The following is a 22,528-nucleotide window of genomic DNA, read 5'->3' on the forward strand; positions in this document are numbered from 1 at the left end:
GTGGACTTTTTCCCAAACCATCTCACAACCTTCACCACTCTAACCCTCTGCCCCTTTAAAATCCACATCTTTAACTTCATTAAAGCAGAGCATCTTCCAGATGTTGCTGAGGCATGAACCCTCTTAAGAATTTGCAACTAAGTCTTTAATCAGACACCAATACAATGGGGCGCTTTGCCGTATTTTCAACCCCATCTTTCCAAACTGCTCAACACCCATTTTAACGGATGTATGCAGCAATGGTAACGAGCCTTAAAAAATAACAATGACAGATGCTTCAGGCCAGAGTCTTGGACCAGTTTAAGGGGAAAGAAACTATCAGAAAATAAGAGGCTGAATTTTATTTAAGATTTAACAATTTAAAAATAAAACCCCAAATGTGTAGCAGCAGAAAAAAGTCAAATGCCAGGAGTCATTTTTGTTTGTTCGTTTTGCCAGGAGTCATTTGTTAACTGCAGTCCTGAGGTGGGTTACCCGCTGAGCCTCAAACGTGGACTAACCGTGGCCCATTTCCGTCTGGGCGTAGGTGCCAATTATCTCGAGTCCTTTGGATGAAAGCAGCCATTTCTCTTGCTGAGCAGTGGTGCCCTGATTCAGCAAGGTAGGAATAAACATGGAGTAATTGAGGCCCACAGGTTCCACAAAATTGACCAAATGTAGTCTACGGGAGAGAAAAGAAAAGGATCTCAGCCTTACTCTGGAAACTGCATTCTACTACCAATCCTGCCAGATGGCTGTGGCCCTGAGGATGAAGGTTAGAAAAATTTAAACCTCTTTCTTAGGAAATTAAGACTAATATTTATCATTTACTACCTAAAAAGCCAACAGCAGAATCTAGTGGAATCTCTTCTCCCCCTAGTCATTTCAGGGCCAGAATTCTGAATTTCATACTTAATCCAGGAAGCAAATTCTACCATGTTTTAGCCTCAACCCCCTTTTGTTTATCATACTGTTGGTGTTATTTGTTGGTTTGAGTTTTTGGAGGGTCTGCCTATTTGTTTTTGGATTATTTTCAGGTTTTACTTGTTTTGAAAATCAAAAGACACTCCACAGAACACTTATTTGTTGACCTGTTAACAAAATGTCCCAAAGAAGAATAATTTATACTATCTTTCCCTAGTAACTGAAGCAAATGTCCAGGATGGTACATATACGTTCTGGGGCCAAAGCACACATCTCTACAGGTCTTCAGAGCTTAGAAACGGCTAAGTAGGTAATGTGAGTGTTAAAAATTTATCACAACCGGTCTTTGAAAATTATTCCAGATTAAGGGAACTCTAATCATAATGAAATTCAGTCTTCAACGATTTTCTCACAAAAGAGAATCTGTGAGATGATCAAAATACGAGTTACGTACACTAGTCAGCCTCGGCTACATTGTGCTGTAGCTTTTTTAGGGGTCTATTCTGTCAGATCTATCTACATAGAGAGCTTCAGGGGCTTCCCAGGTGGCGCAGTGGTTAAGAATCCACCTGCCAATGCAGGGGACATGGGTTCAAGCCCTGGTCCGGGAAGATCCCACATGCAGCGAAGCCACTAAGCCCGTGCGCCACAACTACTGAGCCTGCACTCTAGAGCCCGTGAGCCACAACCACTGAGCCCGTGTGCTACAACTACTGAAGCCCACGCGCCTAGAGCCCGTGCTCCACAACAAGAGGAGCCACCGCAGTGAGAAGCCCGCGCACCGCAAGGAAGAGTAGCCCTCGCTCGCCGCAACAGAAAGCCCGCACGCAGCAACAAAGACCCAACACGGCCAAAAATAAAAATAAATAAATTTATTTAAAAAAAAAATAAAAGAGCTTAGGGTACAAAGTAAGTACCACCTAACTGACCCTCATGACTTTTCAAGGGATGGATTGGAAGCAGTGTCACTGCCAGCCTATCCTGGCTTGTACAACAAGCAGAGCATGAATTAAGGGAAAGGGGCGGGTAGGCTGCCAATTCACATCTGGGGAGGCCCTGAAACCATCCCACCACCTTTCAGGGGTGCTGGGGACAGATTCAAACATCCAAGGAATGCCTGGACTAGTCAACATCAGAAATGCTTTTTAACCCTAAGGTTCTATGATTTTCACACAAATATCAAATATTAATTTAAACTGAGGGTTTCCCTGGTGGCACAGTAGTTAAGAATACACCTCCCATTGCAGGGGACACGGGTTGGAGCCCTGATTCGGGAAGATCCCACATGCCGTGGAGCAACTAAGCCTGTGTGCCACAACTACTGAGCCTGTGCTCTAGAGCCTGTGAGCCACAACTACTGAGCCCACGTGCCACAACTACTGAAGCCTGCACGCCCTAGAGCCCGTGCTCTGCAACAAGAGAAGCTACCGCAATGAGAAGCCCGTGCACCGCAACAAAGAGTAGCCCCCCACTCGCCGCAACTAGAGAAATCCTACGCACAGCAGCAAAGACCCAACGCAGCCAAAAATAGATTAATTAAATAAATTTAAAAAAAATACCTTAAAAAAAAAAACAACCTTAAACTGAAAGGAGAGAAAGAGGGGAAAGGAGGTATAGGAATACCAATCCGCAGCAACTTCCTGCTGCTGTACTACAAAGAGAAGTAAGGCTCTTTGCAAAACATATTCATCACTAAAGTGGAGACAAGTAACGAGGAGATAAATGTAGAAACTGGCCTCTCAACGGCAAGGGCACCACAGCACTCCCTCACAACCATGCTTTACTAAAGGAGGAAATGAACCTGCGAGAATTTCTGAGAAATAAAACCAGTAATTTAGGTGCTAAAAATGGTGGCAATATAAGACACTCCCAATCCCTTGACGGAATTGAGGAGGCTCTGGGTTGGTAAAATGATGACACTGACACGAAATAATTAACTCTAGGAAACTGAGAGGGAAAAATATATGACACAAAATAAAGACTGTCAAATACTTATGTTTTCATAAACATACTGAGATTTTTTTTTTTGAAGCCACTTGAAAGTTAACTCGGGCTTCCCTGGTGGCGCAGTGGTTGGGAGTCCACCTGCCGATGCAGGGGACACGGGTTCGTGCCCTGGTCCGGGAAGATCCCACATGCCGTGGAGCGGCTGGGCCCGTGAGCCATGGCCGCTGAGCCTGTGCTCCGCAGCGGGAGAGGCCACAACAGTGAGAGGCCCGTGTACCGCAAAAAAAAAAGAAAGTTAACTCAAGAACAAAATCTCAGTGCTTGTTTTTAAGTTATGTTTAATCCCTCCTGAAGATGCTTTTCAAGCAACTAGCTTTAAAAACCTAATAAGGATAACAGAAACCATGGATGATTTTCATCAGAATTTTAAAGTACTTTTAAGAATATTTTACAGTTTTTGCATAGCAAATAGTATAGTTAAAAGACAAAATTACAGGAAAGGGGATTAGGAAAGTAACTCCTATTCCCCAAACAGCAAAGTCTTATTTTCTCAAGGAATGGAGAGATGAATTCTTTCACTGCTCAAGTTGAGAAATCTCAAAGTACTTTACTAATACTTTAGTCAATTTCAACATACTCTCATGAGTTTTATTTTGTGATAGAGAAATTGGATGTAAAAGAGACCAGTAAATGCCCCAAATTCCCAGAGAAATATTACTATATTTCATTAATTATAGCATCCTTCTCCTCACAGCCAATTTTAGCATTTAAGAAATCTGATGCATCTCACAATTAATGGTACATCATAGTTAACTTTGTTAGTGATACATAAGACATGGGTGTGAGTGACAATCGATGGCGTTCAGTAATTGCCAAGACTAATTTTCAATCCCCTTCTCTAACATACATGGATCTCCCTGTCACATCCCAGAAATACTGGAAAGATGTCAAAGGGTATGCCAAAGTTTGTACTTTGTATTTCGCCAATAGTGAGGTCTGTGTCATACAAAATGATACGCAAAACAGTTGGCTGGTGTCCACTGATCTTTAACTCACATAAAAGACTTTATTTCATTGTGACTTCACCGGAGTCTGGTTACACGTTGTGCACCACCACAGATCATGAAATCTTCTAACCAACTCTGAAACACACGGCATCAGCCATTTTAAAGTAAAACAAAACAAACCTCCTCTTTTGTGTTGTTTTAAGGAAGAATAAAATCTTACTAATTTTTTAAAGTTCACAGACCGAACTCAGGAAAATTAGAAACATAATCTTCTAGGAGTTACTCCACCTCAATATCCTCACAGCCATGAGTTACAAACTTTAAAAATAAAAAAAAAGCATTTGGAAGTTAATAAGTACTCTGACTGGACTACCAAATTAACTGTATTTTTGTAACTAAAATGGAAAGGAGTTCTGAGTGTGGTCCTAAGGGCTGGAGTAAATCATTTCCTCTTGACAATAATAACCAGGTCAAATAGAAAATAATTATATACCATATGTATTTGCAGCAGTAGTATGGGGAGGAATGCCTATTGCTACATAAAGGCAGAACTTGTAACATATTTCATTTTTCTTGGCTCTTAAATATGTACCATTCACACCATTTATTCTTTATTGATGAAAATATTGGAGTTCTTCTAAAATGTAGAGGCCTAAAACAGGAAATGCCCAGGAATAAGTGAGAAGTGTAAGAGATGCTTAAAGTCAAAGAAATCTTGTACTAAGATCATATAATTATACTGTTTATTTACATAAAGGTAAAAAAAAAAGTGTGTTTTATTTCTAAAAACACAACAAAAAGCAGATGGTCTGAAAAAAGAACATACTCTTTCAGCAGTAGGACCAAGGCATGTTTTTATGAGGTCTTGTATGACAGGGGAGCCATTTAAATACCATCACCAGATTCAACAATGCTGGGTTCTTAGAATTTTATACTCATTCTAAGGTATGACTAAAGTTCTTCTTCCTCCACCCACATCTTCCATTATTTTAAACTCAAGATCTACACGCATATGAAAATACGACCTGTTACTGCTCCAAAATATTTAATGTTTGGTCCTTGCAACTGAAAACATCCTTCCAAATGCAGCTTCTAAATTTAGCAGGCCTCCTTCTTACAAAAAGCAAAGTCATTCTGTATTTAAATCACTCAAAATTGAGACATCTGGACCGAATTTGTATGATTCTTGAGATAGAAAATTATAGCATTTCCACGATCAACTTTTTACAAATGCCACCCCTTTCAAAGGCTTAAATACAAAAGTAAACATTATTTTCGACACAAATAACTTTAAAATGGCGTGAAAATATGCCAATTCGAGTCTTCAAACGTCAAGCACGATGAAAAAGGACACCGCAGATTGCGGATTTGAAGTATTGGCTTAGGCACTCGATCTAAGCTAAGGCATACCTACTTTTTAAACCACATGATTTCAGCAGGGTCTGCGATGTTAAACTTCCTCATCTTCTCCACCATGGTAGCACTCTTCCTAACAGCCACCTCGTAACGCTGGCTACGACTGAGGAAATTCAAGTCCTCATGCTGGAAGTCTGGGTCTTTCAGAATCAGGTTCTCTGGTAGGGAGTTAAAGGATATCAAGAGGAAGACAGAAATTCAGGGCTCCGTTAAAGCTCCCTGGGTCACAGCAGGTTTCAGACTCACGGGCACAGGTCCCCTCTCGTTATAGGGGATTCCCCCCGCCACAGCCGCCCCTGGAAATGGGGGTCCAGGCTCCCCTAAAGCTGGACCAGAGGCTGCGGCCTACGCCCTACAGCGTCCCCCGATTCCTCCCGGAGGGAGTCTCAAGCTTTGCTCGGGGAAGGAAGGAGGCCTGGCCCGCCGCCCTCACCGATCTCTCGACGGCGCCGGGTGTTCTCGGGGCTGCCGTCCAGGACGTGCGTGAGCAGCTCCGGGTTGAAGCTGGCGGCGGCCCGCTCCTTCTGCAGGTCCTGGTTCATGGTGACGGCCAGCAGAGGCAGTTGAGGCCGAGGCGGCGGCAGCAGCGACAGCGAGTGTCCGCACCTCCAGAGCGGGCCCAGCCCTAAGAGCCTCCCCAGGACACCGCGAGTCCCCGCCCCGTTCGCCTCGGCCCGCCCCGGCCCTCCCTTTCTCCTTCACCGCGGCCCCTCCGCGCGTGACAGAGCGCGGCCGAGGCGGAGGCGGCGCCGGGGCGGGCGGGTCCCCTGTTTTCGGCCAGGGGAGCCTTTGAGCGGCGCCCAGCTAGGAGACCCTGGAAGAAGATCAAGAAATTGCCCCGGGGGGAAAGCGAAGCGTTCTCCGCAACCCGCCCCTCCCTCGTCACGTGGCCACGCTGGGCGGAAAGAGGGAACCCAAGGCCAGGAGGCCCAGAAAGGTTCGCGAGTGGTTGGGAAGGGGCGGGACTACGAGGCTGAGGAGGACTGCGCCTGAGCCTCGGGACGCGGCCGCGCCGCCGCTTCCGGGTCCGCGCGCCGAGGCATCCCCTGGAATGAGATGGGGGAGGAAACTCAAGGCTTGGGGCGGGGAACCCTCGTGCTTGTCGGAGTTATCGGGGAGGTTGTAGCGTTTCCCCAAACCTTCCAAGATTGGAGAAAAAATGGACGGGAACAAGGGTCGCACCGGGTAGAGGCTCCAACTATCGTTTGTTAAGATAACGGCATCTTTGCTGCCAGAGGCGTGGGCCGCGGGGAGCTGAGTGTGGAATTGGACTTGAGTTGCAGTGTGCTTAGAGGTCTTTGAAAGGAGACTTTTTTGTTTTCACAATTATCGTCATCAAAGTAGTAAAAGCACACGTTGAAAAAAGCTAGTATAAGAGGATTTGTAATGAAAAGCAGAAGTTCCCCATCCTCAGAGGCAGCCACTTTAACCATAATAAATTGTTTCTAGTTTTGTTTCCTAAAGAACATCGAAGTAAAATTCTTCCAAGCTATTTCTTGATTTGCTCATTTTTGTTACCTTTTGACCTCATGCCATGGTAACGAAGATGTGGCACGCTACCCATCTCCTTTATCTCTCATTTACCTTTGTAACTTTAAACAACATACTAATCCCGTTTTAAAACTATACACTTTTAATAGTGTTAATAGTTTTAAAAAAACTTGTTTGTAAAACTGACGCATCAATTTTTTTTTTGCGTGGGCCTCTCACTGTTATGGCCTCTCCCGTTGCGGAGCACAGGCTCCGGACGCGCAGGCTCAGCGGCCGTGGCTCACGGGCGCAGCCGCTCCGCGGCATGTGGGATCCTCCCGGACCGGGGCACGCACCCGCGTCCCCCGCATCGGCAGGCGGACTCTCAACCGCTGCGCCACCCCTTCCCTTTTTGAATCCCAAGGAGCCTTCCTGCGCATGTGCAGACAGGGAAGTTTTCCTTGACCTCAGGAGTGGTCATCTTATTTCTTTACTTAAGCAGAGCTCAGCTTCTGCCACTAGCTTTCTTCTTGGAGTGCCTGGGTGAGAACAAAGATTCAGTTTTACTCCACTTGACAAACCCCAGCTGTCCGGCGCAGGGGCCCATCTATCTCCTTCCTCAACAGATCCAATCAGTATTCAGATTTCTCTGATTGCTTTGTAAAAAATTGTCTGCAGTTGGTTCGTTCAAATCAGGGTCCAAACAAGGTCTACATATTGCAGTTGGCTGGTAAGAATCTTAAGCTTCTTTTAATGTATAGGTTTCCACTAGACATTGATTTTTTTCTCCGATTTATTTATTGAAAAAACTAGGTTGTTTTTCTTGTGACTTGCCCACAATTTCCCTCTCTGTGATATCTTTAACACGTTCCTCTATTTCTGTATTTTCTATAAGCTGTTGGTTAGATCTAGAGGCTTTATAAGATTCAGGCTTGAGGCTTTAGGAAAAAATACTCCTGTGGCATGTTTTCTATTTTAAAATATCACTCTGGGGACTTCCCTGGTGGCACAGTGGTTAAGAATCCACCTGCTAATGCAGGGGACACGGTTTGATCCCTGGTCCAGGAAGATCCCACATGCTTCGGAGCAACAAAGCCCGCGCGCCACAACTACTGAGCCTGTGCTCTAGAGCCTGTGAGCCACAACTACTGAGCCCGAGCGCCTAGAGCCCATGCTGCACACAAGAGAAGCCACCGTAATGAGAAGCCCACACACTGCAACAAAGAGTAGCCCCCGCTCGCCACAACTAGAGACAGCCTGTGTGCAGCAACAAAGACCCAACGCAGCCAAAACTAAATAAATAAAAAATAAATAAAAAATAAATTTATTTAAAAAATACAATAAAATATCACCCTGGTTGTTATGAAGAGAATGGACTGTAGAAGGAAAAGAGTGGAAACAGACCAGTTATAAAGGTGGTGAAGGCCTGGATGGAGTGGTGACCATGGAGATGGAGGAAAGTGGATAGATTCAATATGTATTTTGAGGTAGAACTGACAGAAATTTGTGATGGATTGGATGCAACCATGAGAGAGAGGGACACATCAAGAATGACTCCTGGAAAAAAAAAACAAAAACAAAGAATGACTCCTGGGCTTGAGCAGATCAGGGATGGAGAAGGGTGGCTTGGAGGTGGTATTAAAGCCATGGGACTTGGTTCTGGTTAAAACATCGTCCTCCTGTGTCTACGTCCTCTCCCTCCCAAGGACCCACCTAAATGGACGAAGGGAACAGGAGAACAGCAGTTATCAAATTAAGGAAACTTAACATTGATACAATACTATTACCTAATCTACAGACCTTTCGGTGGATTTACAATTGTCCAATAAAGTCCTTTATCACAAGTTTTTCTCCCAGCCAAGGTCCAATCCAGGATCATGAATTATATTTAGTTGTATTAATTTGCTGGAACTACCATAACAAAGTACCACAGACCAGGTGGCTTAAACAACAGAAATTTGTTGTCTCACAGTTCTGGAGGCCAGAAGTCCACAATCAAGGCATCGGCAGAGTTGCTTCCTTCTGAGGCTGTGAGTGAGATGTGCTCTGTGCCTCTCTCTCTTAGCTTCTGATAGTTTGCTGGCAATCTTTGGCCTTCCTTGGCTTGTATACATATCACCCCAATCTCTGCCTTCACCTTCACCTGGCCTCCTCCCTTTGTGCATGTCTGTCTCTGTCCAAACTTTCCCCTTTTTATAAGGGCACTAGTTATATTGGATTAGGCCCTCCGTAGTGACCTCATTTTAACTTGGTTACCTCTGTAAGACCCTCTTTCTAAATAAGGTCACATTCTGAGGTCCTTGGGGGTTAGGACTTCAACATCTCTTTTTGCGGGGACACAGTTCCACCCATAACAGTTGTCCTATCACTTTCGCCTCCTTTAACTGGAGCAATTTCTTTATCTTCTGTGATTTTGACACTTTTAGAGCATATAAACCAGTTGCTGTGTAGAATGTCTCTCAATTCAGATTTGTGTGATATTTCTTGGTGATTAGATTCAGATTATACTTTTTTTTTTTACAGGAATATCACAGAAACAATGTGTCCTTCTTAGTGCATCACATGCAGAAGGCACATGAAGGCTGTATTTGCTAATTTTCTTCACTGTGAAGTGGACCATTTTTTCCTTTGTAATTAATAAGTAATCGGTGGGGGAGATACTGTTGAGACCATGTAAATATGCCGGTTCTTCATCAAACTTTTACCCAGTACTTTTTGCATCCAGTGGTGATTCTTCCCTGAATTCATTTTTACTCTGGTGATTGCAAAACTTTTAAAGGCATAGTAAAATAATCATTTTATTTGGTTACTGTAAAATTCATTTAGTTGAGATTACACTTAAAATTGGAAATAATCCCCAGGTGATAGAATCTTTTGAGGCCATAGGTCAAATCATGTGGCATCACTCGAGTTTTAATGTTGGGGATTCATTGTATAATATAGACTAACAAAGACTTGTAACTTTAAACACATTGATGAATGGCTTCTGGGTTGGTGAACACAGGGAGGGGCTGGGAAAGTGGCAAAGCTCAGAGAGGGCATGGAAGCTCCACACCCCTCCCCACCTACCGTGTTCTATGCACCTCTTCTCTCTGGCTGTTCCTGAATTATATCCTTTTATGATAAACCAGTAACCTATTCTAATTCTGGGGTGGTAAACATATACCATCAAGTTTCTTGTCCCCAAGAAACAAACCCAAAGCCGATAAAAGCTATGATGAACTTAGTTATAAGTGTTACTTCTCTGACCTTCAATCCCACTACAGCAATCTTGACAGTTTCTTCAGAAAAGATGAAAGCAGCAGTCAGATTGGTTCACCGTCCTTCCTGTACAGCATTTTCAAACTTCCCAGTTGTTAAAAAGAAGCCTATTTCTCTTCTTCATACCAGGGATTTTTTTCTCCTAGAATATTTTGCCTTGGGGAATGAAAAGGGCAAGGCTTGAAGTACAGGTTGTACCATTACTCAGACTCCTAGAGAGAGTATTTGAAATCCAGTTGGCCCACAAGAGAAGCCTGTCCTGATATGTCTTCTCAGAAACTTTCTTGAATGTGTGATAATGTATGGATAATGATTGATGGAGCCAGCTGTGCTTATTTAACAGAAGTGTCTTCACAAACACATAGCAGCTTTTGTTTGAAGAAGAAATTGAGGTTAAAATTTCCAAAAGAGTATCTCCCCCAACCCTAACCCCACAAAGAGTCAAATGCTACTGCATGGTAATTTAAAAAAATAAATTTAATGATATAGTTACTTATAGCTTAGCTTATACGTGGTGAGAGTAGAAAAATTACTTTAAAAACGATTCTAGGACTTCCCTGCTGGCGCAGTGGTTAAGAATCTGCCTGCCAATGCAGGGGACATGGGTTCGAGCCCTGGTCCAGGAAGATCCCACATGTCGTGGAGCAACTAAGCCCGTGGGCCACAACAACTAAGCCTCGCTTTAAGAGCCCGAGAGCCACAACTACTGAGCCTGCGTGCCGCAAATACTGAAGCCTGTGCGCCTAGAGCCCGTGCTCTGTAACAAGAGAAGCCACCGCAATGAGAAGCCCGCGCACCGCAACGAAGAGTAGCCCCCGCTCGCCGCAACTAGAGAAAGCCCGCGTGCAGCAACGAAGACCCAACGCAGCCAAAAATAAGATAAATAAAATTTATTTTAAAAAAAAGAAAATGTTATGTGGGATTCTGGAGGGGACTCTGGAACAGGAAAGGGACATTAGGGAAAAACCAGTGAAATCCAAATAAAGTATGGAGTTGAGTTAATAGTACCATATTGATACGGGCTGATTAATTGTGACAAATGTGTCATACTAATGTAAGATGTTAATTATAGGGAAAACTGGGTGTGATGTTTATAGGAATTCTCTGTACCCTCTTTACAGGTTTATTTAAAAAAATAAATGAAAACCATTCTCCAATAAAAAGTTTATTTAAAAAACGTGAAGACTCCTTTTATATACAACTATGAAAGTGTCAAAATATATTAAGTGAAAGAAAATCAAGAACAGTATGTATACTATAGTACAGAAGGGAAATAAATATATATGCATACTTGTCCTTATTTGCATAATGAAAAGCTAAATACAAATTGATGGAAATGGTCCCCTCAGGGCAGGGCTTGGCAAACAGCAGCAAAGGCCAAGACAACTCACGACATGTTTCTGTCAATAAAGTTTGAAGGAAATAAGGTACACGCATTCGTTATTTATCGTCTTTGCGAGTTTTCATACTGTAATGGCAGAGTTTGGTAGTTGTGACAGAGGTCATATGTCACTGTCTGCCTTTTTACCGATCCCAGGTTTAGGGGCTTGGGGAGGGAACGGGCCACATGGGAGTTAGAGTGGGAATCATACACTTTCCACAGAGATCTTTTGTATATTGGTTTTTTTTTTTAATATGTGAATGCATAAACCTATCAAAAAATCTTTTTAAATTTTAAAACATCATCCCCTGGAACTACCTTTTCAGTTGTTGCTGGTCTCGTGTCTGTTAATCTCCATCTTGTGGTTGGCTTGGTTTGTCAGGAGTCTTCAAAAACCCATCTCAACTATTTGGTTACAGGAGCAATGATGCTGCCCAAACCTGGGATCTATTACTTCCCCTGGGAGGTCAGTGCCGGCCAAGTTCCTGATGGGGACACACTGAGAACGTTTGGCAGGTGAGAATGTTTTTTTCACATGGTGGGGGGGATGTTTAAAAAAATTTAAAAGTCTTTTTTAAAAATTATAATATTTTAAAAATTATTTTTAAAGTATATATATATTTTTTTATAAATTTATTTTATTTATTTATTTTTGGCTGCGTTGGGTCCTCGCCGCTGCACGCGGGCTCCCCCCAGCCGCGTCGAGCCAGGGCCACTCCTTGCTGCGGTGCGCTGGCCCCTCACTGCGGTGGCCTCTCCCGTTCGGAGCACGGGCTCCAGGCACACGGGCCCCAGCAGTTGTGGCGCGCAGGCTCAGCAGCTGTGGCCCGCGGCTGCCCAGGATCAGCCACCGTGGTGCATGGGCCCAGCCATTCTGCAGTATGTGGGATCCTCCCGGACCAGGGTTGGAACCCATGTCCCCTGCACCGGCAGGCAGACTCCCAACCACTGCACCACCAGGGAAGTCCCCTAAAGTACATATTTTTAATTACTAAAAAATCACTTATTTTTACATTTTAAATTATTTATTATTATATATTTTAAAAAATATTTTAAAAATTAAAATAGTCATACTTTTATCTAATTATTTTTGTTTTTCAAAATAAATTTTTTAATTTATTTTTATTTATTGCGTCTTCGTTACTGCGTGCGGGCTTACTCTAGTTGCGGCGAGCGGGGGCTACTCTTAGTTGCAGTGTGCGGGCTTCTCATTGCGGTGGCTTCTCTTGTTGCGGAGCACGGGCTCTAGGCGCGCGGGCTTCAGTAGTTGTGGCTCGCGGGCTCTAGAGTACAGGCTCAGTAGTTGGTGGCGCAGGGGCTTAGTTGCTCCGCGGGATGTGAGATCTTCCCGGACTGGGGATCGAACCCATGTCCCTTGCATTGGCATGCGGATTCTTAACCATTGCGCCACCAGGGAAGTCCCTAATAATTTTTAAATGCTAAAAAATTAATACATATTCATTGTAAAAAATGTAGACAATCCACAAGGGTGTAAAGAAAGCAAGTAAAGGGATTCCCTGGTGGCGCAGTGGTTGAGAATCCGCCTGCCGATGCAAGGGACACGGGTTCGTGCCCCGGTCTGGGAAGATCCCACATGCCGCGGAGCAGCTGGGCCTGTGAGCCATGGCCGCTAAGCCTGCCCATCTGGAGCCTGTGCTCCGCAACGGGAGAGGCCACAGCAGTGGGAGGCCCGTGTACAGCAAAAAAAAAAAAAAAGAAAGAAAGAAAGAAAGTAAAAATCACCTGTAATTCCACTGTGTGGACAACCACCCACCACTAACCTTTTGGTGATTACTTGCTTTTTCATGTGTGTTTGTGTGTATATGTGGGTGGGTGTGTATATACACAATATGTGTATATGCATATATACTGTGTTAGTCACCTATTGCTGTGTGACAAATCACCCCAAAATTAAGTGGCTTAAAATAACAATAAATGCTTATTTTTTCAGACTTACTGAGTGTCAGGAATGTGGGAGTGGCTTAGCTGGGTGGTTCTGTCTCAGATTGACTTTGAAGATTGCAGTCGAGATGTTAGCCAGGGCTGCCAGCATCTGAAGGCTGGCGTGGACCTGAAGGCTCACTTCCTCAATACGGATTTTTCTATATGGCTGCTTGAGCGTCTTGATAACATGGCAGCTGGCTTTCCCCAGAAGGAGTGACTCAACAGAGAGGGCAAAGAGAAAGCTACAATGTCAATGACCTAACCTCAGAAATCACTCTAGGTCATCTCTGCAATGTTTTATCGGTTACACAGGTCAGCGCTAGTCAGGGTGGTAGGGACTACACAGGGATGCGGATGCCAGGAGATAAGAATCATTGCGGACCATCTTGGAGACATATATATATACATACATGTATAAATATTTTAAGCTAGATGAGATCCTATTATATTACTATATTGTACCATACTTAACTGTGTATGGTAGACCTAGTTCCATGCCAAATATGTAAATCTATATCATCACTTTAAATAGATCCATTTTATTTCATTGCATAGACATACCATAATTTATTTAACCACATCTATTTATTTAACCAAAAGCAATTGATTTTCAACAAAGACATCAATTTAATTGAGTGGGGAAAGTATAGTCATTTCAACAAATGGTGCTGGAACTACCGGATATTTTTATGGGGGTAAAAAAACACCTTGATCCCTACCCCACAGCATACCAAAAAAAAAAAAAAAATCATTCTGACTGGATCATAAATGAACAAGCTAAAACTATAAAATCTTTAGAAGAAAACAGGAGAAAACCTTCACATACACCTTGAGATAGGCAAAGATTTCTTAGACTCAGAAAACAAAAACCATAGGGACTTCCCTGGTGGTTCAGTGGGTAAGACTCAGAGCTCCCAATGCAGGGGGCCCAGGTCCGACCCCTGGTCAGGGAACTAGATCCTGCAGGCCGCAACTAAGACCTGGCGCAGCCAAATAAATAAATACATATTCAAAACAAACCAAAACAAAAACCATAAAAGAAAAATAATGAATAAATTGGACTTCAACAAAATTAAAAGCTTCTCATCAAAAGCTACCATTAAGAAGATTAAAAGGTAAGCCCCGAACTGGTAAAAAATAAGTGAACATGTGTGTGTATATTATCTATATTCAACAAATGATTTGTACCTAGAATAAACAAAGAACCCATATAACCCAATAAGAAGACAAAGAACTTAATTTTTAAATGGGTAAAAGATTTAAACAAGACACTGCCAAGGAAGATATGCAGAGGGCAGATAAACACATGAAAATTTGTTCAGCATCATGTGTCATTAGGGAAATGCAAGTTAAAACCACAATGGTACGGTATTTCATGCCCACTAGAGTGGCTAAAATTAAAAAGACTGACCGTATCCTGTGCTGACAAGGATTTGGAATGACTAGAACCCTCATATGTTGCTGGGGGGAAAGGAAAGTGGCACAACCACTTTGGAAAACAATTTGCCAGTTTCCTTTAAACAGACAGATTGACCATATGACCCAGAAATCCCACTTGGGTATTTCCCCACGAGAAATGAAAACATATGTCAGCACAAGTCCGTAAGCAAACCAGATCAGCTGGTGAGGATAATAATAATTTATTGATCCATTCAACTGAGTGCTACCAAGCAATAAAAAGGAACAAACTACTGATTTACCCAACAGCATTATGCTGAGTGAAAGAGGCTAGACACAGAAGAATTCATGCTGTCAGGATTCCATTTACATGAGGTGCTTGAGTAGGAAAACTCACCTGTGGAGACCAAGAGCAGATCAGTGGTTGCCTTGGGTGGGAGGTGGGAAAATGAGTTCAGAGGGGCACAAGGGGACTTTTGGGGGTGATGGAAATGTACCAAAGCTTGATGGGGGTGCTGGTTACACAGTGTATACGTCTGTCAACAGTCAATGAACAGGTCCCTTTTAATGCATGTAATTTATACCTCAGTTATGTAGACCTAATTAACCTTTTCTGTTGCTGCCACTTTAATTTCTCTGATCCGAGTGAGGCTGAACATTTTCCAATGGATGTATTGGCCTCCCAGAACCTTTAGAACTTTGGGTTGGTTCTGTCTATGGATGGAAATGATCACACTTACCTGACCTCCAGGTTGTACAGCTACGACATGACAAAGTCCCGAGTGACCCTGATGGCTCAGCACAGATCTGACCAGCACCCAATCCTCGTCTGTACCAAGTTGGTGGAACCGTTCCAAGCCCAGGTGGGCTCCCTCTACATGGTCCTTGGGGAGCTGGAGCACCAGAAGGGTAAGCCTTGGCTTCACACACCCTTTTTCACTCTGGGTCCTGAGTGGGGCAGTCTTTTGGGTGCCTGGGCTTGGCTTCTGACCCAGCAGGGGTCCCTCATTGGGGTTAACATTCCTTCCAAATCAGCCCACGAGTTATAGGGACTCATAGGAAAGAGACGTGATTGGGCTTGAGGTGGACCTGCCGTAGGGAAGCAAGAAAGCGGGGAGAGAAATCATTAATTTCTGAAGGCCTACAACATGCCAGGCCTGGTACTAGGAGGTTTGCTTAAATCTTTTCGAATCTGCTCACCAGCCCTTAATGAGTCATCTTATGGCTATTCCATAGGTGAGAAAACTAAGGCTCGGAGAGGATGGGGCTGGAGTAACAGGCCAGGAAGTCAGGGTAAGAGAAATAAAACACAAGGGAAGGAACAGAAGCAACCTGGGAGAATCTCTATGGCATCAAGGGTTGAAGCTTGCCCTTTAAAACCTAGGTACTTGTATTCTTTGCTTCCCTCTCTGGCTGTCCCTGTGCCATTTTCCTTCACATGCTTTATGTAACTATAACATGTTGTATCTGGTTATTTTAATTTAACATTATATCATAAGCATTCCCCCATGTCTTGAAAATTTTTTCTAGATATAGTATTTAATGGTTATATAATATTTTACAGATTAGATGTGTGCACTAATTCACACAAGCATTAGACATTTGTATTGTTTCCATTTTTTGCTCTTATAAGTACACTGTACATTAATTGGTTAAAGAAACTATGAGATATTCAGCCAGGAGAATATTATACAGCCATCAAAAACGGTGTTGTAAATTTATATCAGTTGACATGAAAAGATGTTCGTAGTATTTTACTGAGAAAAAGCAGTTTACAAAACAGTATGTATCATATGATCTCATTTTTGTTAAACAGACATTTTTTTTTTTGCGGTACGCGGGCCTCTCACTGTTGTGGCCTCTCCCATTGCGGAGCACAGGCTCCGGACGCGCAGGCTCAGCGGCCATGGCTCACGGGCCCAGCCGCTCCGCTGCATGTGGGATCTTCCCAGACTGGGGCACGAACCCGTGTCCCCTGCATCGGCAGGCAGACTCTCAACCACTGCGCCACCAGGGAAGCCCTAGACATTTTTTATACACATAAAAGTTTGAAATATTATTTACCAAAATGTTAATAGTAATTATTTCTGGGTGGTGGGGCTGTGGGATTCCTTATACTTTTATTATTTGACAATGAAAATGTATTGCTTTATAGCCAGAGGGAAAAAACAGTTTAAACAATCTATCTAGATATATATTAAAAATGCTGTAGTTAATAGCCTTTAACTATTCCCAAACTTTGTCCATTTGCTGATGATTTCTTTAGGGTAGTTTCCTGAAAGTGGAATTGCTACATTAAAAGATATGAACATTTATGTTTCTTGATTTACACTCCCAACTTACCTTCTAAAAGTTGCAGTGGTTTTTAACTCTGGATGAAATGCACTAGAAAAAAAGTAAACGGTGCTTACTTTAATTACGTTTGATTTGATAAAAGTTAATCTTTATTCAGGCTTAAGCCTTTGAGCTCAGAGTCCCTGCCTTCATCATTGATTTGAGAGAAGTATCAGGAGGAGGGGTGGAAATGGGTACAAAGGGCCTTGAATAAATCATTTCCACTTTGACTGCAGCCCACTTCACCTGAGACTCTCTCCTGCACTCCTGGCCCCTACAGGGAGTCCTGGGAGCTCTCAGGAGCCAACTGCCCAGTATCTGTAACTCAAAGGTCTGATTGCAGATACAGAGAGGGGTTGATACTAAGGTGGGACATCAGGCCAGGACCAGGGTGGGACGTGGACAAGACATTTAGAATTATTTGTGGGAAGAAAAATGGAAAAAACTTTACAAATTCAACCCATATCACTTTTTCAATTTAATGGTTTCAAATCAAACAAGCACAAAAGTAGAATGAGCCTCCATGTCCCCGTCACCCAAATTCAGCAGTGATCCACATTCCGCTGTTGTGTCATCATCGCCCGCATTTACTTGCTTATTTTGCTGGTGTATTTTAGAGCAAATCTGACATCATTTCATTTACCCATAAATACCTCAATGTCTATCTCTAACATCACAATCACGCCCAACAAAATGAATAGCTGTTCCTTAATATACTCTAGTACATACCTTGTCTGTGTTCATTCCCCTCCTCGGCCCCAAAATGGCTTTTTACAAAAAGTTAGTTTAAAAGCAGGAGGCAAAGTCCGTGCATTGCCTTTGGGTTACATATCCCAAGTCTCTATAATGGTTCTGGTCTTCCTTTTTTCTTTTTGGTAATGCCATTTATTGGAGAACTTGGGTCTGGAATTAGCTAATTGCTTCCTCCTGGTTGCATTAAACCTGCTCTTCCTTCCCTTGAGTTTATCCTACCTTTTTCTGAACAGATTGTATTTCAGGGAAACCAAATGTTCGGAGGAGGGAACGTTCTTTAGAGAAGAATCACAGTGAATAAAGGCAGGAGAAACAACTAAATTCTAAAGTCACCATGTTAAAAGCCCCGAGGAAATAATAAATCCAGGCAACGATCGTTATCACTGGCCGCTCAAACCATTAGGTGGAAGCTTGCCGGGAACACTGTAGCTCAGGTGATCAAACATTACAAAAATCGGACCGATCGATCGTGTACCTCTGGTGTGATGCACCAGGAGAGCACAGACAGTACTGCTCTGACGTGTTCTTGCCAAAAAACAAAAAACATGGAACCTCAGTAGTCAAGCCTCAGACCCAGCAGGATTCTTCCTAGGCTCTGGCAAGTTTACCATTCACCATTATTTTCATCACAATGTGTAGGGTTTTTTTTTCCTTAAAAAAAATTTTTCCCCTCAGTTTCTAATTGAGACTACATGCTTGTCATTCGAGACTGGCACAAGGAAAGAAAGACGACGGTGAGGAGGGAGGGCAGAGTGTGGGCTGAGCTTGGCAGCCGTCGCTGACCTCCAACCTGCAGTGGCCTGTCTGGCCCCCGGCCAGGTCTGAAGTCCTGTGGGGACACAAAGGTCAACCACACACGGATCCTGCCCCGTGGCAAGGTTGGCAGTTCTGAGGATGGACTAGAGGCCCCCTCAAGGCACCTTTCTGAAATGTTTGCACACGAAAGAGAAGAAATGCCAGCCATGTGCCAACACCAGCTGGCCAGGACACCCCGCAGGGCCGAGGGCTTCCAGTCCAGGGATTAAGATGTGAGGACACAGCCTCGGCCCCGCTCTGCTCCAGGGGCCCGCGTGGAATACCAGGCTGAAGGTTACTCGCCTACAGCAAGAAGCTGCCCCAGAGCTCTCACCATAAATCCCACCTGTTCTGGTTTCCGTTCACCTGACTGCTTCCTGCCCTCACAGGCCTTCCTTGTGTCCTCTCAAACCTTCAAGCCCTCTTCTCTGGGACTTGCCTGAAACCTGGCTTTCCCCCCCAGGCAGCAGTTCCCCTCCTGCCCTCCCATGTGGAGCCTCCCAGGCCCCATTACAGAACCCAGAGGTGGGGTGGAAATCCTGCCAGCTCCTCCTGCAGCACCAGTTCTGCCACCTCTGCCCCACTGCTGCCTGACTTACCCGGACCCTCTGCTGCCTGAAACTAGGTTCCACCCTCAGTATCCTGCCTCGTCACCCATCGGGACCACCTTCTCTCCTCTCCAGCTTGACCTCACTATCATTTCAACCACTTTCCTGGCAGAAGTTCCAACTCGTCTTCCATCATTCCTCCCTGATTAAACCCCAATCCCCACCCTCTCAGGTCCCACCCAACTGTTGATGGAGAAAGTTCACAAAGCTCCAGGGATTCCTAGCACAACGGTTTCAAGGTCTCTTATCTCTTCCGGGCCCTTCACGCTGCCTAGAATTCCTTCCACATGTCCTGGCTGGTCCCCCCTCCCCCTGACCCGCAACAGCTGTTTCAGGCATTCACGCAGGACCCCCTTCGTCATCACCTCCCTGTCCCTTCCAGCAAATTACCTCACCTCCTACATCCCAGGTAAAATTGAGGCCACAGCTGCAGCCTCTCCTAAAATTATATGCATCCACACCCATCAGTAGCCCCTTTCCTCCAGTCTGGGAGAGAGGAGGGTCCCTCCTGCCTGCGGTGCAGCCCCTGTGCTGTGATGCATGCCTGCCTTCCTGCAGGGGCTTTGCCTTCTCAGCTGAATCTTTAACCTGATACCACTGGTTCTTCCCTCCCAGCATATAAAGCGCTCAAGCCTCTTCTGTATTAAAATAATAGCAACAATAATGTCAAGTTCAGCTCTATCCCTACCTAGCTGTGACCCTCCTCCCTCCACAGTCAAACTTCCTAAAAGAAGATCTGTTCTCCACATCACCCCTCCTTATCTCAGACTCACACCTCAACCCGCTGCATTCTGGATTGAACCCACACCCTCGGCAGTGAAAGCGCAGAGTCCTAACCACTGGACCACCAGGGAATTCCCTCAGCCCTTCTCCTTTGCCGCAGGTTCTTTTTCTTTGCAAGAAGAGATTCCCCTAAATGGCTATTTCTCTGGCTTCATAAACTCCTTTCTCCTCCCCTGCAGCACTCTTCAAATGCCGTTCTTTTATTCCATTTACACAGACCTTTTGCAGATGGACTAACAGAATTGCCAAATTTGTTCCTGTGATAATCATACTTCTACAGTTCACTTCCATTTTTAATAACTTTTCTTCATTCACGGGAAGAAACGTGTTCCACTATCTGTATCTCGAAGGGAACGTTTCCCCAGGTTGAGGGGAGGAAAGAGCTGACAGGCATTATTATTGTAAGGAAAGTTCTGTGAAATTAAGTCCAATACTAAGAAAATCTTCATACAGGAAGTTTGGAAACATTTGACCTATGCTTCTATTTTGAGATTTTTAACTGCGAATTAGAGCACTCTGATTTTGTCCTTGCTTTCCCTGTGTCATCCTGAACACATGCAGCTGCTCTGTGAAAACCATTTAGGGCCACATGTGTCACAAGAAAAGGTCTAGGCCTTTCAGTGCCAAATGAAGTTTAGGCAAATATCCTGTTTGACTGATTAGTATAGATGAGCCAGTTATTCCTGAAGAGGCCTGAGTGATGAGAATCAACAGTCTACATCCATCCACAGATCCACATACTGTCCCATGCCCTCCCCCCCACCCCACTCTAGGCCATGCAGCCCCTGCAGTCCAGCGCTGGGGCCGACAGAAGCTGACGACACACAGGCAACCTCATGTTTCAAATGAGTTCATCTCTCTGTGTTGAAGCCTGGAATCTACACAGTCCAGCTCTCTGAATTCTGCCCCCGGGCTCTGTTAAATCAGTAAAGTGGCCTAGACTAGAGGAAAAGTTAGGCATAGACTTTAACCAGGGAGAGCCTCTATCTCAAAATGGCATCAAAAGAGGACGGCATAATGTTCTAGAACACTGAATGTATTCATTGACGTGCCCAGAGAGCAGAGAGAACATAGTGCAAAAAAACCCCACAACAACCTATAAGGGCGAACCCCAGATGTCCTTCCTATTTGGTGTCACCTGAACATTGACAAACCTTTCCATCAGCTCACCACAGCATCTGCTAGAAGCGCCCGCAGCCCCTTGGCCAGGGTGGGATGACTTGCCCAGACTCTCCCCTTGGATTGATTAAATATGGGGTTCTCTTTGCTCCAATTTCCAATGCCAGTGAGCCCCACGAAGCCAAGGGGCCCTTCCCCTGGTACAAATGGGGAACTAGGGTGGTGACTGAGACTGCTCCTCAACTCTGGGCACTTGGGAGCTACAGAGAAGCTGGCAGGAGTTAAGATGACAGAAGAGGGAAGTAGAGGCTACGTCTCTCTGGGCCGGAGTGGAATTTTCAGGCTACCCCCTGAGTTTCAGCCACGTGCCTGTAGTGCATGGTGGGCCCGCAGTTCTGAGGCCCAAGTAGACAAATGGTCATCATCCTGTAAACCATCCTTCTCACCTGTGCCCTGTCAGACTCTTCTGTCAAAACCCAAGCCCGAGAACAAGTCGAGGGGAAACGGCTGGAATGCATCTGCAGGGTGTGTTGCTGACACTGCCTGTGCCTTGGTGTCTGTGTCTTTCAGATGGAGACTGCGTGGTGAAGGCCCGGGTGCTGACTTGTGTGGAAGGAATGAATCTCCCCTTGTTAGAACAAGCCATCCGGGAGCAGAGGCTGTACCAACGAGAGAGGGACAGCAGCCAGTAGAAAGCGAAACAGCAGCTCCTGGCAAACCGCCCCACCCCCTCCCCGCCACCGCCCCCGCGCTGGAGCTGCCGCCGAGAAGATGCAGGAGCTTCCTGGAGAGAAGAGGGGAGGGGTTGTTCAATGGGATTGCCCCAGAAATGGAAGCCTAGAGATCAGAGGCCGCGCTCTGGGGCCCTGGGGGATGGGCCCCGTGTGGATCCTGGAGGGTTGCAGAAGGTCCTCGTGAATAAAGCCATGTGGTGTGACGTAGCAGTGCGTGCACGTGGTGCAGCGCCGGCAGGGGCCAGCAGGGGGAACCTCGGAGCAGGCAGCCGGCCCGGCAGTGAGGCTGCGGGAGCGCAGGGTTTGTGGTGAATTCTGGGCTGGGGGCCTGACGGGAGGGCGCTGGGGACGCTTAGGACCTGGTGGGGGGCCCGGGACACAGTGGGTGCTGCTCCTGCCAAGGTTCTGACCTCTGTCCTGAGTTGACCCCGGCCCCCCCTGGGCGGCCCCTCTGGGCAGCCTTCTTCCCCCCGGGGTCCAGGCCTGGCTGGGCAGGGGCGGGGGCTGGGGCAGAAGAAGTTTGGGCCCTCCTGTGCTCCGTAGCCCGGTTCAGGGCAGCTGCTTCCTGGGGCCTGGGGTTTTCTGCCTGGCCTGGGCTGGGCGAGGGGCATCCCTGCGCCACACCAGGTTCTCGGGCATGGGCTGGGGCTGGGGCTGGGGCTTTGGTGGGTGGTG

The 22,528-nt window shown here is 45.2% G+C and overlaps 2 protein-coding genes across 5 annotated transcripts in view; one reads left to right on the forward strand and one right to left on the reverse strand.

The window, feature by feature from the left end:
- Positions 1-6,206, reverse strand: part of ACOX1 (acyl-CoA oxidase 1) — a 22,846-nt gene extending 16,640 nt beyond the window's left edge. The window contains exons 1-3 of one of the 3 annotated variants that reach the window (XM_030837730.3): positions 5,707-6,206; positions 5,272-5,431; positions 501-661 (exon numbers count right to left, since the gene is read on the reverse strand). In XM_030837730.3, coding sequence (XP_030693590.1) covers positions 501-661; positions 5,272-5,431; positions 5,707-5,815 — 430 coding nt within the window. In that variant the 5' untranslated portion in view covers positions 5,816-6,206. Of the gene's footprint in view, positions 1-500; positions 662-5,271; positions 5,432-5,706 lie in introns of those variants that run through there. The other 2 variants (XM_030837729.3, XM_060291257.1) reach the window with 2 other exon arrangements.
- TEN1 (TEN1 subunit of CST complex) lies at positions 5,956-22,516 on the forward strand. 2 transcript variants are annotated; one of them, XM_060291258.2, is made up of 5 exons: positions 5,956-6,210; positions 11,805-11,901; positions 15,479-15,636; positions 15,964-16,020; positions 21,690-22,516. In XM_060291258.2, exons 2-5 carry the CDS (start codon positions 11,810-11,812, stop codon positions 21,809-21,811), a joined length of 429 nt encoding a protein of 142 aa, XP_060147241.1. In that variant the 5' UTR covers positions 5,956-6,210; positions 11,805-11,809; the 3' UTR covers positions 21,812-22,516. The 2 variants fall into 2 exon arrangements, with proteins under 2 accessions (XP_060147241.1, XP_030693596.1); XM_030837736.3 differs by lacking the exon at positions 15,964-16,020 and having other exon boundaries at positions 5,964-6,210; positions 21,690-22,509.
- The last annotated feature ends 12 nt before the right edge of the window (positions 22,517-22,528 follow it).

Source organism: Globicephala melas, chromosome 20 (genome assembly GCF_963455315.2).
Source record: "Globicephala melas chromosome 20, mGloMel1.2, whole genome shotgun sequence".
Taxonomy (NCBI): domain Eukaryota; kingdom Metazoa; phylum Chordata; class Mammalia; order Artiodactyla; family Delphinidae; genus Globicephala; species Globicephala melas.

Excerpts from the sequence above, each read along its gene's own strand:
- TEN1 (XM_060291258.2), top strand. The coding sequence starts at position 11,810 with ATGATGCTGCCCAAACCTGGGATCTATTACTTCCCCTGGGAGGTCAGT. Across the intron at positions 15,637-15,963 it reads GGAGCTGGAGCACCAGAAGG|GTGAGAAAACTAAGGCTCGG; the intron begins GTAAGCCTTGGC and ends GCTATTCCATAG. Across the intron at positions 16,021-21,689 it reads TAACAGGCCAGGAAGTCAGG|ATGGAGACTGCGTGGTGAAG; the intron begins GTAAGAGAAATA and ends TGTGTCTTTCAG.